Genomic DNA, 14,636 nt, shown 5'->3' with positions numbered 1-14,636 from the left:
AAATCGAACCCGGGTCTCTGGCAGCAGTGCTAACCACTGTGTTGTCCAATTAGGAGAGATGTATTTGCATTGGTAGGTTCACTACGCTTATAACTGGGATGAAAGGGTTTATCCTATGAGGAGAGGTTGAGCAGTTTGGACTATTCTCTTTGGAGTTAAGAAGAGAGGGGATCTTGTTAGAACACAAGAATGTGAGGGGGCTTGGCTGGGTGGATACTGAGAGGATGTTCTTCTTGATCTGGAATCTGGAACGAGGGGAAGGATTTTCCCACTTATGACGGAGATGAGGTAGAATTCCTTCTCTTTGAGGGTTGTTTCTCTGTGGAATTCTCTGTCCCCGACAGCAGTGGAGGTTGCGAGTCATTGAATATATTCAAGGAGGAGTTATCATAGAATCATAGAAACCCTACAGTGCAGAAAGAGGCCATTTGGCCCATCGAGTCTGCACCGACAACAATCCCACCCAGGCCCTACCCCCATATCCCTACATATTTACCCACTAATCCCTCTAACCTACGCATCTCAGGGCACTTAAAGGGCAATTTTAGCATAGCCAATCAACCTAACTCGCACATCTTTGGACTGACAGATTTGCCCTTGGAGTTAGACAGATTTTTGATAGACAAGGGAGTTTGGGGTTACAGGAGGATGGGTGGGGCAGAGGAGTTAAAGCCACGATCCTATTGAATTGTGGATCAGGCTCTATGGCCTACTCCTGCTTTCCAGCTTGGAGAATGTTTCAGCTGCTCATTTCCAAGGTCATAGATGAATCATAGAATCCGATTCAGACAGACAGTCACCTGAGGCAGAAGGAGGCCATACAGCTCATCGAGTGCACGTACCACAATCCCCAGGCTCTATCCCCATAACCCCATGCATTTACCCTAGCTAGTTCCCCTGACACGAAGGGGCAATTTAGCATGGCCAATCCACCTAACCTGCACATCTTAGGACAGAGAGGAAACCGGAGCGCCCGGAGGAAACCCACGCAGACACGGGGAGAACGTGCAAACTCCACACAGTGATCCGAGCCGGGAATCGAACCCGGGTCCCTGGCGCTTTGGGGCAGCAGCGCTAACCACCGTGCCGCCCATGAACATCAACAGGGTGATACTGCCACTGTGTTGTCTCAAGCAGTAGTGATGGGGGAGCTGGAGTTGCTGGGAGTCGGAATGAGCTTGCTCTTACAGGGGAGAGCACTGAAACAGTCAGGTCAGGAAGTACCAAAGCACGGATAAGAGTTTTGTTTTCTATTAATTCATGGGACATGGGCGTCGCTGGCTGGGCCAGCATTTATTGCCCATCCCTAGTTGCCCGAGGGCAGTTGAGAGTCAACCACAATGCTGTGGCTCTGGGGTCACGTGTAGGCCAGACCGGGTAAGGACGGCAGACTTCCTTCCCTAAAGGGAGCCAGATGGGTTTTCCCGACAATGGTTTCATGGTCATCAGTAGATTCTCAATTCCAGATTTTTTTATTGAATTCAAATTTCACCACCTGCCGTGGCGGGATTCGAACCCGGGTCCCCAGAACATTAGCTGAGTTTCTGGATTAATAGTCTGGCGATAATACCACTGGGCCATCGCCTCCCTCCTCAGGGCTGGAGGAGGGAGTCGACACTCTCAATGTTGGAGGGAAAGAAACGAAAGTTAAGAGAAAGGGCGGCACGGTAGCACAGTGGTTAGCACTGCTGCTTCACAGCTCCAGGGTCCCAGGTTCGATTCCCGGCTCGGGTCACTGTCTGTGTGGAGTTTGCACATTCTCCTCGTGTCTGCGTGGGTTTCCTCCGGGTGCTCCGGTTTCTTCCCACAGTCCAAAGATGTGCGGGTTAGGTTGATTGGCCAGGTTAAAAATTGCCCCTTAGAGTCCTGAGATGCGTAGGTTAGAGGGATTAGTGGGTAAATATGTGGGGGGGTGGGGTCTGGGTGGGATTGTGGTTGGTGCAGACTCGATGGGCCGAATGGCCTCCTTCTGCACTGTAGGGTTTCTATGTGTTTCTAAAGGAGTAAATGCTGCAACTATGTTGGCCAGTTGAGTATCTGACACTTTGCTCCCTGCTGAGTTGAGCATTTTGTGCTGATTTTTAACAGCGACCCCTGGTTCCACCACAATGCCAAGGAGCACATCTAGAATTGCAGAAGAAATAGAGGCAGCAGCCGAACTCAAAAATCCAAATACTTCCAGGAAGGAAGCATAACATTCCAAGAAACAACTGGCTCAGTGTTTTACTTGGATACGATACAATCTGATTGTCACACATTGATTTCTGTGGTTTACAATAATATTTATGTAATGTGAGTGACCAGCACAGCTGCCTCACAGCATCAGGGACCCAGGTTCAATTCCCAGCTTGGGTCACTGAATGTGTGGAGTCTGCACATTCTCTCCATGTCTGCGTGGGTTTCCTCCGGGTGCTCCCACAGTGCGAAGGACATGCTGGTTAGGGTGCATTGGCGGTGCTAAATTCTCCCTCTGTGTAACCCGAACAGGCGCTGGAGTGTGGCGACTAGGGGATTTTCACAGGAACTTCATTGCAGTGTTAATGTCAGCCTACTCGTGACACTAATAAATAAAGTTTAAAAGTTTGTGGGAGGGAAGTGGTGCTGACGCTGTGAGTCAGCAGTGCTATGCTAACCACTGTGCCACCGTGTCGAAGATGTGTGGGTTAGGTTGATTGGCCATGCTAAATTGTCCCTTAGTGGCAGGGGGTATTAGTAGGGTAAATACATGGGGTTACGGGGATAGGGCCTGGGTGGGATTGTTGTCGATGCAGGCTTGATGGGCTGAATGGCCTTTTTCAGCACGAAGGACTCGGGTTCGATTCGTGGCTTGGGTCACTGTTTGTGATGCACTGCAGTTTGCAAATGATACAAAGATAGGTGGAGGGACAGGGAGTATTGAGGTGGCACAGTGGTTAGCACTGCTGCCTCACGGCGCCAGGAGTCCAGGTTCTGTCTGTGCAGAGTCTGCACGTTCTCCCCGTGTCTGCATGGGTTTCCTCCGGGTGCTCCGGTTTCCTCCCAGTCCAAAAGACGTGCTGGTTAGGTGCTAAATTCTCCCTCAGTGTAACCCGAACAGGCGCCGGAGTGTGGCGACTAGGGGATTTTCACAGTAACCTCATTGCAGTGGTAATGTAAGCTTACTTGTGACTAATAAATAAACTTTAAAACTTTCTGCACTGTAGGGATTCTATAATTCAGTAATCCACATTACACTGTTCACTCTCACCTCCTCAATCCAGGTCTCCCACCCTGGTGAGTCAGATATCACCAACTGACCCCATTCTAGACACTGCTGCCGCGCCCTTGTAGTGACTTCTAAACAGCCAGGATAACAAAATGTTGTTCCAGTCAAACAGAATAGAGGGTGAGGCACACCAGCCAGTCTGAACTAAAGGAATCTGTGCATGTCATCCTCTGGCCAGCCATTGCAGGAGATTGGCATTTAACCAATTCTCCCCCAGTTTAAAAACAGAACGGAATCAATCCTTACCTGAGCACTTGAGGTGTTGCGGTAACTCTGTATTTGACCACGGATGAACCGTGACTCTCTGTTTCCTCACACAAGATCCTCATTGCTGTTGCATGTGGTGTGACGGTGGCTAATTCCACACAATCTTCAGTTTCATCATCTTCCGTTCTGTCATCTCCCGTTTCTATCAGAGACCAATGAGAGTCAAAGTTGACAAAAACCCCATCCATAGGATTTGAAAGAGGGTGCAGAGAGACTTGGGGTATTACATAGTAGAATCCCCCCATGCCGACGCTATATTAAGAAAGCCCACCAACTTCCGCTTTCTCAGAAGACTAAGGAAATTTGGCACGTCCGCTAAGGCTCTCACCAACTTTTACAGATGCACCATAGAAAGCATCGTTTCCGGATGTATCACAGCTTGGTGTGGCTCCTGCTCTGCCCAAGACCACAAGAAACTACAAAAGGTTGTGAACGAGGCCCAGTCCATCACGCAAACCAGCCTCCCATCCATTGACTGTCTACACTTCCCGCTGCCTTGGGAAAAGCAGCCAGCACAATCAAGGACCCCACGCACTCCGGACATTCTCTCTTCCGGGAAAAAGATACAAAAGTCTGAGGTCACGTACCAACCGACTCAAGAACAGCTTCTTCCCTGCTGCTGTCAGACTTTTGAATGGACCTACCATGCATCAAGTTGATCTTTCTCTACACCCTTGCTGTGACTGTAACACTATATTTTGCACACTCTCCTTTCCTTCTCCCCTATGTACTCAATGAATGGTATGCTTTGTGTATAGCACACAAGAAACAATACTTTTCACTGTATCCCAATACGTGACAATAATAAATCAAACAATACTTTTCACTGTATCCCAATACATGTGACAATAATAAATCAAACAATACTTTTCACTGTATCCCAGTACATGTGACAATAATAAATCAAACAATACTTTTCACTGTATCCCAGTACATGTGACAATAATACATCAAACAATACTTTTCACTGTATCCCAGTACATGTGACAATAATAAATCAAATCAAATCCAATCAGTACAGATGGAGGCCTTTTAGCCCATCGAGCCAGCACCGACAACAATCCTACCAGGCCCCATCCCTTTAGCCCCTTATGTTCATCCAGCTAATGCCTCTGACACTAAGGGGCAATTTAGCATGGCCAATCAACCTAACCCAGCGCCAGAGGCCTGAGTTCGATTCCTGGCTTGTGTCACTGTCTGTGCGGAGTCTATAAGGAGTTCTCCCCGTGTTTGTGTGGGTTTCCTCCGACAGTCCAAAAGACGTGCTGGTGAGGTGCTAAATTCTTCCTCAGTGTCCCCGAACAGGTGCCGCAGTGTGGCGACTTGGGGATTTCACAGTAATTTCATTGCAGTGTTAATGTAAGCCTACTTGTGATACTAATAAATAACCTTCAAAAAAATGAGCCTTTTTGGAAACAGCAGTCCTTTGACTGGAGCGTCAGCACTTATCAGCTCACACACAATGTTGTTTACTTTCCCAGAATTGCTGCTGGGCAGGTTTCCAACTAGCTTTTCAGCCACCTGGGACATGTCCCCATTATTACTTGAACCATACAATAAGGGTCATGCTGTTTCACAAAAGGCAAGTGAGATAGGCCAACCTGAACTGATCGGCATTTCACACCCACACATGTACTTTTCAACATCAACTAACCCAGCATAGAGTCAGGGTGCTGTGCCAATTCAGGGGTTGTGGACCCAAAACAGCGGAAGGACAATTAAATGCTGACCCAACCATCTATACGCAACCATCTATATGAACAAATAAACAACAGAACATTTCCAGTATTTTTCTTAATTGTTTAGATTTTTGCTTTCACCAAATCTGTATTTGGCTCAACTAATCACTGACATTTAAATTAATAAGACCACATTAAATGCATGTGTTTCCGGGCTTGGGTCACTGTCTGTGTGGAATCGGCACGTTCTCTCCGTGTCTACGTGGGTTTCCTCAGGTGCTCCGGCTTCCTCCCACAGTCCAAAAGACGTGCTGGTTAGGTGCTAAATTCTCCCTCAGTGCGCAGAAAGCAATGGCACTCAATGGCAAATCAATTGATTAGGGGTACCTGAGGAGATGATGGCCTAGTGGTATTATCGCTAGACGATTAATCCAGAAACTCAGCTAAGGTTCTGGTGACCCGGGTTCGAATCCCACCACGGCAGGTAGTAGAGTTTGAATTCAACTTTAAAAAATCTGGAATTAAGAATTTACTGATGACCATGAAACTCTTGTCGATTGTTGGAAAACCCCATCTGGTTCATTAATGTCCTTTAGGGAAGGAAATCTGCTGTCCTTACCCGGTCTGGCCTACATGTGACTCCAGAGCCACAGCAATGTGGTTGACTCCCAACTGCCCTCGGGCAACTAGGGATGGCAATAAATGGTGGCCCAGCCAGCGACGCCCGTGTCCCATGAATGAATAAAAAGAATGTCCTTTAGGGAAAGAAATCTGCCACCTTTACTTGGTCTGGCCTACATGTGACTCCAGAGCCACAGCAATGTGGCTGACTCTTAAAATATGCCCTCTGAAATGGCCTAGCGATCCCTTCAGTTCAAGGCTAATTATGGATGGGCAATAAATGCTGGCCCAGCCAGCGATGCACGCATACCACATGAGTAAAAAATTATTTGACTGTCCGAATGGAAACTGGGCCTTCCTATCCACGCTCTCACCCGTCAATAAAATTAGTCTCCTCTGTCCCAAGACAACCCTAGTGTATCCAAACCTTCCGCAGGAAAAACATTCTCTTCAATCTCCTCTCTTGTGTGACCGCATCCTTCCTTGCAATGCAGGTTTGTGGCCTAACTAGTGTTTGTACAGCTTGAGCATAACTTCCTTGCGCTTATGTGCCCGGGCTATTAAAGGAAAGTGCCCCCCCATCCAATGCTCCCTTAAATCACACTATCTACCTGTCCAGCTATCATCAAGGATCTATAGGCATCCATTCCAGGTACTCCCCTACACCTTTCAGTGCAGAAGCTAGTCTATCATGTTGCAACTGGTCAAAAGCCTTGCTAAAATCCATGCAGATGGACTACCCTGACAACCCTAATTGAATTAGCAGGACATGACTTTGCTGTAACAAATTCATCCCAACTGTCCTCGATTCTGGGGATGGAAGGGCTGGTGTATGAGGAGAGATTAAACAGTTTGGATTTATACTCGCTGGAGTTTAGAAGAATGAGAGGGGATCTGATCGAGGTATGTAAAATACTAAAAGGGATTGATAAAGTAAACGTAGCCCAAATGTTTCCCCTTGTGGGACAATCTGGAACAAGAGGTCACAGGGTATAGGCTGAGAGGCGGTAGATTTAAAACTGAGATGAGGAGGAACTACTTCTCGCAGAGGGTGGTGAATTTGTGGGAGTCGCTGCCCCATCGCGCGGGGAAGTCGGAATCATTAAATAGTTTCAGGAAGGGGATAGACAGCTTGGCCATTTCTGAGGGCAGTTGAGAGTCAACCACATTGCTGTTGCTCTGGAGTCACGTGTAGGCCAGACCGGGTAAGGACGGCAGATTTCCTTCCCTAAAGGACATTAGTGAACCAGATGGGTTTTTCTGACAATGGTCACCAGTAGGAGCGGCACGGTGGTTAGCACTGCTGCCTCACAGCGCCAGGGACCCGGGTAAGGACAGCAGATTTCCTTCCCTAAAGGACATTACTGAACCAGATGGGTTTTTCTGACAATCGACAATGGTTTCATGGTCGTCAGTAGATTCTGAATTCCAGATGGTTTTTATTGAATTCAAATTCCACCAGCTGCCGTGGCAGGATTTCAACTCAGGTCCCCAGACATTAGCTGAGTTGCTGGATTAATAGTCTAGCAATAATCCCACTAGGCCATCGCCTACCCTGTAACTGTTATTAAATAAGCTTTGTTTGATAAGAGCTCCCTAGTGGGTCACTTGGATCATACCTGGAGTGAGACACCTTATGCTCACCTGTGCCAGATTCAATATGGTCTAGGCTGACCTTCTGACCTGGATCATAACAGTTATGAATTTACCTGGCAAAGCTGTTTGAGAGTTGGCGTTCCTCATGATGGTTTTGACAAGCGCAGATCGCAATTCTTCAACAGGCTGGAAAAGTTAGAATTTGTTATTGCAATTTGCCTCAGGGCAAGGAGGCATTTTGACAATAAAAGGAGAATCTGGGAAGAGATCCAGCATTTTCTACACGCATATGCAAGATCCGATTTTCTGCATCTCCACCACAGGCCAAGATGCTGAAAATCTGCCTCAGAATATCGTACAAAAGGAAGAGGAATTTCTTCAGCCAGATTGTTTGGTGAATCTGTGGAATTCATTGCCACAGAAGGCTGTGGACGCCGGGTCATTGAGTGCATTTAAGACAGAGATAGATAGGTTCTTGATTGGTAAGGGGATCAAAGGTTATGGGGAAAAGGCGCGAGAGTGGGGTTCAGAAACTAATCAGCTATGATTGAATAGTGGAGTAGACTCGATGGGCCAAATGGCCTAATTCTGCTCCTATATCATAAAAATCCTACAGTACAGAAAGAGGCCATTTGGCCCATTGAGTCTGCACCGACCACAATCCCACCCAGGCCCTACCCGCATATCCCTACATATGTTACCTACTAATCCCTCTAACCTACACATCTCAGGACACTAAGGGGCAATTTAAGCATGGCCAATCAACCTAACCCGCATATCTTTGGAATGTGGGAGGAAACCGGAGCACCCGGAGGAAACCCACGCAGACACGAGGAGAATATGCAGACTCCACACAGACAGTGACCTAAGCCGGGAATCGAACCCAGGTCCCTGGAGCTGTGGAGCTCTTATCAAGACCATATCTTATGGTCTTGATATATTGGGCCAGATTTTGCAGTCAGAAGCAAAGCAAAGCAAGGGCACACAAGCCGAGAGATGCTGAGATTGCTGTGGCAAGAACTTGAATTCTCTCCAATGGAAGTATAGTTTTAATAGGGATTCCCAAGCCTTGCCCTGTGGTGATGGCCATCAAGCTGCCCAAACAGCCAAACACATTAAAGAATTCTCACAGCCAACCAGGAAAAGGTAAGCGTAATAACTCGATCACTTTATTTAAACAGATGAGGTCTTACACATTAGGCTAAGATAGAAGCTGAAATATCATGAACAAATTTTATTTTTAAACTCAAAAAATCTAGCATAATGGAAACATTTAATGACATTCTATAACATAACTTTCACTTTTCACGGCCAGCTGAGTTGCTGAACAGTAATTATTGCTCAGATTACTGTTAAAACCCCAGTTGGACTTTGTTTATTCATTCGTGGGACATGTGTGTCGCTGGTTGGCCAGCATTTATTGCCCTAGTTGCCCGAGGGCGGTTGAGAGTCAACCACATTGCTGTGGCTCTGGAGTCACATGTAGGCCAGACCGGGTAAGGACGGCAGATTTCCTTCCCTAAAGGACATTAGTGAACCAGATGGGTTTTTCCGACAATCAACAATGGTTTCATGGTCATCAGTAGATTCTTAATTCCAGATTTTGTTTTTAAGTGAATTCAAATTCCATCATCAGCGGGATTCGAACCCGGGTCCCCAGAACATTAGCTGAGTTTCTAGATTAACAGTCCAGCGATAATACCACGAGGCCACTGTCTATCATCGCCTTGCCATCGCAAAACTCAAGTTTTAGTGTTCCTCACAGTTTCAACAACGCCTCGAGACTAGAGAAGGGAAAGTTCAGAGAAACATAGAAGATAGGAGCAGGAGGAGGCCATTTGGCCCTTCGAGCCTGCTCCGCCATTCATCCAACTCAATAGCCTTCTCCCCATAACCTTTGATCCAATTCACCCCAAGTGCTATATCCAGCCGCCTCTTGAATACGTTCAATGTTTTGGCATCAACTACTTCCTGTGGTAATGAATTCCACAGGCTCACCGGGTGAAGAAATGTCTCCTCACCTCCGCCCTAAATGGTCTACCCCGAATCCTCAGACTGTGACCCCTGGTTCTGGACTCCCCCACCATCGGGAACATACTCCCTGCATCTACCCATGTCAAGTCAACTGATTTCAGCCTGTGGTGAGCGGTGACAGAAATGGCAACCTCAGGATGTGTGTGTTAATCTATGCCAGTGCAAAACTCAGATGTTTTGACTGGGTTTGGAGAGGTAACAATGGCAAAGTGCTCACACTTCCTGACCATTAACTGCACTTTAGTCACCATTTGTTCAAATCGTATGAAAATGGAAGCCATGGGTATTTACATGTAAAGTTACATTTTAAGAACTCGGAATTGCCTCACCTCTGCACCACTGTGAACCGCCTGCTCAAACAGTGCAACGACAGCCTCCATTGGGCCAGTTAACTCCAGAAGACGGGCCCGGCAGATCCAGTACTTGGCAAACTTTTCACCTTCTGGAACATTCTGCAGTGTGGCAGACACTTGCTCCGGTGGGGAACCCTGAAGGGACACAAAGCAAAGGACAAAACCTTCCCAGCTTAACACAAAGAGATCCACCATCAGTGGAGAACAAGGGGGTTAAAGTTTAGTGTTACAAGTAGGCTTACATTAACACTTCAATGAAGTTGCTGTGAAAATCCCCCTAGTCGCCACACTCCGGCACCCGTTTGGGTTACACTGAGGAGGGGAGAATTTAGCACCTAACCAGCACACCTTTTGGACTGAGGGAGGAAACCGGTGCACCTGGAGGAAACCCATGCAGACATGGGGAGAACGTGCAGATTCCACACAGACAGTGACCCAAGGCCGGGAATCGAACCCGGCTCCCTGGCGCTGCGAGGCAGCAGTGCCAATCATTGTACCACCCTGCCGCCCTAAGCAAGTGAACGATGCGAGTTCATGGCTCTGAAACGCTAACTCTGATTCTCTCTCCACAGATGCTGCCTGCCCTGCTGAGTGTTTCCAGCACTTTTGTATTTAATTACAAGCTACTGGGTGCATTAATCGCATGGATGAACCCACAGGCGTGTGTGGACGAACCCACACAGACACCCCGCCCTTCCCAAACCCCCACACACTCCCAAAACCCACCCATGCACCCGAACCCAATCAACGGATCATATCCAAGTTCTGCAATCCTACCACATTCCAGTTGGGAATGGTGGTGAGTCCAATTAAGTGGGGCAGGAGTCCAGCACATCAGTGCAAACGACAAGGCATTTGCAACCGTCCTCAGGCAAAAGTTTTTTTTATTGATTTATTCTTTTATGGGACAATTTGAGTCCCTTTGAGGTCTGTCACTATCCCCTTCACCAGAATTGTTCCAAAGGAGCGGCGAGAGAGGTGATTCAAGTGAGGAGAGCTGGTAGGAAAGAGGGATTTCTAACTTATTTTTTTATTTCCTTTTTCGGAGTTTTTGTAAGGCGGCTGGAAGTGTAAAACCGGAAGTAGGCCCCAGTGTGACCTGGGAAGTTTTTTTTTCTTCCTGACGTCAGCGAGTAGTGCGCGGAAGGTTTAAAAAGCAGGCCACTCTATCCAGCGGGCAGCATTGTGAGCGGGCGGCGGAGTGAAGGCTGAAGGGCTTTGGCTCAACGGGGTTAGGCGGAAACGGGCGATGCAGGGTAGGTTTAGTTCTTAGTTGCTTCCTGTCTTATTTGAAGAAAGGGGAATTGTGAGTGTGAGGCCAGTTTGTTGTTCTCGGTGTCGGATGTGGGAGGTCCTGGAGTCTCCTAGCCTCCCGGACGTCCATATCTGCGCCAGGTGCGTCGGGCTGCAGCTCCTAAGGGACCGCGTTAGGGAACTGGAGCTGCAGCTCAATGACCTTCGTCTGGTCAGGGAGAATGAGGAGGTGATAGAGAGGAGTTACAGGCAGATGGTCAGACTGGGGCCACGGGAGGCAGACAAGTGGGTCACGGTTAGGAAGGGGAAGGGGAAAGGTCAGGTACTAGAGAGTACCCCAGTGGCTGTGCCCCTTAACAATAAGTACTCCTGTTTGAGTGCTGTTGGGGGGGACAGCCTACCTGGGGGAAGCAACAGTGGCCGTGCCTCCGGCACAGAGTCCGGCCCTGTAGCTCAGAAGGGTAGGGAAAGGAGGGGGAAGGCAGTAGTGATAGGTGACTCTATAGTGAAGGGGTCGGACAGGCGATTCTGTGGACGCAGACAAGAAACTCGGATGGTAGTTTGTCTCCTTGGTGCCAGGATCCGGGATGTTTCTGATCGCGTCCAGGATATCCTGAAGTGGGAGGGAGAAGAGCCAGAGGTCATGGTACATATTGGTACCAATGACATAGGTAGGAAAAGGGAAGAGGTCCTGAAAGGAGAATGGAGGGAGTTGGGAAGGGAGTTGAGAAGAAGGACCGCAAAGGTAGTCATCTCGGGATTGCTGCCTGTGCCACGTGACAGTGAGAGTAGGAATGGAACGTGGTGGAGGATAAATGCGTGGCTGAGGGATTGGAGCAGGGGGCAGGGATTCAGGTTTCTGCATCATTGGGACCTCTTTTGGGGCAGGTGTGACCTGTACAATAAGGACGGGTTGCACTTGAATCCCAGGGGGACCAATATCCTGGCGGGGAGGTTTGCTAAGGCTACTGGGGAGAGTTTAAACTAGTATGGTTGGGGGGTAGGAATCAAATTGAAGTGACTGGGAGAGAGGAGGTTAGCTCACAAATAGAGAAAGCTTGCCGAGAGTGTGAGAGGAAGGATAGGCAGGTGATAGAGAAGGGGAGCGCTCAGACCGAAGGTTTGAGATGTGTCTATTTTAACGCAAGGAGTGTTGTGAACAAAGTGGATGAGCTTAGAGCGTGGATCACTACTTGGAAATATGATGTGGTGGCCATTACAGAGACATGGATGACTCAGGGACAAGACTGGATACTTCAAGTGTCGGGTTTCAGATGTTTCAGAAGGGACAGGGAGGGAGGCAAAAGAGGTGGGGGAGTGGCACCGTTGATCAGAAATAGTGTCATGGCTGCAGAAAAGATGGACACCATGGAGGGATTGTCTCCGGAGTCTCTGTGGGTGGAGGTTACGAACAGGAAGGGGTCAATAACTTTACTGGGTGTTTTCTATAGGCCGCCCAATAGTAACAGGGATGTTGAAGAGCAGATAGGGAAACAGATCCTGGAAAGGTGTAATAATAACAGAGTTGTCGTGATGGGAGATTTTAATTTCCCAAATATTGATTGGAATCTCCCTAGAGTAAGGGATGTAGATGGGGAGGAGTTTGTTAGGTGTGTTCAGGAGGGTTTCTTGACACAGTATGTAGATAAGCCTACAAGAGGAGAGGCTGTACTTCATTTGGTATTGGGAAATGAACCTGGTCAGGTGTCAGATCTCTCAGTGGGAGAGCATTTTGGAGATAGTGATCATAATTCTATCTCCTTTACAATAGCATTGGAGAGAGATAGGATCAGACAAGTTAGAAAAGTGTTTAATTGGAGTAAGGGGAATTATGAGGCTATCAGGCAGGAAATTGGAGGCTTAAATTGGAAAGAGGTTTTCTCGGGGAAATGCACGGAAGAAATGTGGCAAATTTTCAGGAAATATTTGTCTGGTGTTCTGCATAGCAACGTTCCAATGAGACAGGGAAGTTATGGGAGGTTACAGGAACCGTGGTATACAAAGGCTGTAATTAATCTAGTCAAGAAGAAAATAAGATTCTTAGAGATAGGATGTATGCGCATTTAGAAAGGAATAAACTCATTAACGATAGTCAACATGGTTTTGTGAGAGGGAGGTCATGCCTCACTAACCTGGTGGTGTTTTTTGAAGAAGTGACCAAAATGGTTGACGAAGGAAGGGCCGTGGATGTTGTCTATATGGTCTTTAGTAAAGCGTTTGACAAAGTCCCTCATGGTAGGCTAGTGAAAAAGGTTGAATCCCATGGGATAAAGGGGGAGGTGGCTAGATGGGTGGAGAACTGGCTTGGTCACAGAAGACAGAGGGTGGTAGTGGAAGGGTCTTTTTCCGGCTGGAGGCCTGTGACTAGTGGTGTACTGCAGGGCTCTGTATTGGGACCTCTGCTGTTTGTGATTTATATAAATGATCTGGAAGGAGGAGTAACTGGGGTGATCAGTAAGTTTGCGGACGACACAAAACTGGCAGGACTTGCAGATAGTGAGGAACATTGTCAGAGGCTACAGAAGGATATAGATAGGCTGGAAATTTGGGCAAGGAAATGGCAGATGGAGTTCAATCCTGATAAATGCGAAGTGATGCATTTTGGTGGGAATAATGTAGGGAGGAGCTACACGATAAATGGAAGAACCATAAAGGGTGTAGAGACGCAGAGGGACCTGGGTGTGCAAGTCCACAGATCTTTGAAGGTGACGTCACAGGTGGAGAAGGTGGTGAAGAAGGCATATGGCATGCTTGCCTTTATAGGACGGGGCATAGAGTATAAGAGTTGGGGTCTGATGTTGCAGATGTATAGAACGTTGGTTCGGCCGCATTTGGAATACTGCGTCCAGTTCTGGTCGCCACACTACCAGAAGGACGTGGAGGCTTTGGAGAGAGTACAGAGGAGGTTTACCAGGATGTTGCCTGGTATGGAGGGGCTTGGTTATGAGGAGAGATTGGGGAAACTGGGGTTGTTCTCCTTGGAAAGACGGAGGATGAGGGGAGACTTAATAGAGGTGTATAAAATTATGAAAGGCATAGATAGGGTGAACGGTGGGAAGCTTTTCCCCGGGTCGGTGGTGACGTTCACGAGGGGTCATAGGTTCAAGGTGAAGGGGGGGGAGGTTTAACACAGATATCAGAAGGACATATTTCACACAGAGGGTCGTGGGGGCCTGGAATGTGTTGCCGGGCAAGGTGGTGGAGGCGGACACACTGGGAACGTTTAAGACTTATCTAGACAGCTATATGAACGGAGTGGGAATGGAGGGATACAAAAGAGTGGTCTAGTTTGGACCAGGGAGCGGCGCGGGCTAATTGTTCCTTGTTTCTCGTTTCAAGGCTTCATTCTATGATCATCTTGCTGGTGCCAGTACAGAGCGAGACTGCGGATAGTTGGGAACCTGTCTCGGGGGCAGGGAATTCATATGGTGTTCGTGGAAGTGGAAATGACTAGGGTTGGGAAGCATTTTCCGATCAGGGCCATTGTGATCTCCTGGACTCGTTTCGATCGCCTCAGGGGGTCGGAGAGGAATTTCCCAGATTTTTTTCCCCCATATTGGCCCTGGGGTTTTTCACTCTGGGTTTTCG

The 14,636-nt window shown here is 47.9% G+C and overlaps 1 protein-coding gene across 1 annotated transcript in view; it reads right to left on the bottom strand.

Moving 5' to 3' along the window:
• ckap2l (cytoskeleton associated protein 2-like) overlaps positions 1-14,636 on the bottom strand; it is a 38,303-nt gene that overhangs the window by 1,786 nt on the left and 21,881 nt on the right. Inside the window, exons 6-8 of the mRNA XM_078239243.1 lie at positions 9,771-9,929; positions 7,521-7,593; positions 3,491-3,653 (exon numbers count right to left, since the gene is read on the bottom strand). Of these exons, the coding sequence (XP_078095369.1) occupies positions 3,491-3,653; positions 7,521-7,593; positions 9,771-9,929 (395 nt within the window). The remainder of the gene's footprint in view (positions 1-3,490; positions 3,654-7,520; positions 7,594-9,770; positions 9,930-14,636) is intronic.

Source organism: Mustelus asterias, chromosome 22 (genome assembly GCF_964213995.1).
Source record: "Mustelus asterias chromosome 22, sMusAst1.hap1.1, whole genome shotgun sequence".
NCBI classification, from domain to species: Eukaryota; Metazoa; Chordata; class Chondrichthyes; order Carcharhiniformes; family Triakidae; genus Mustelus; species Mustelus asterias.
Note: the sequence above shows the minus strand (reverse complement) of the source record. Positions and strands in the feature narration are given on the sequence as shown.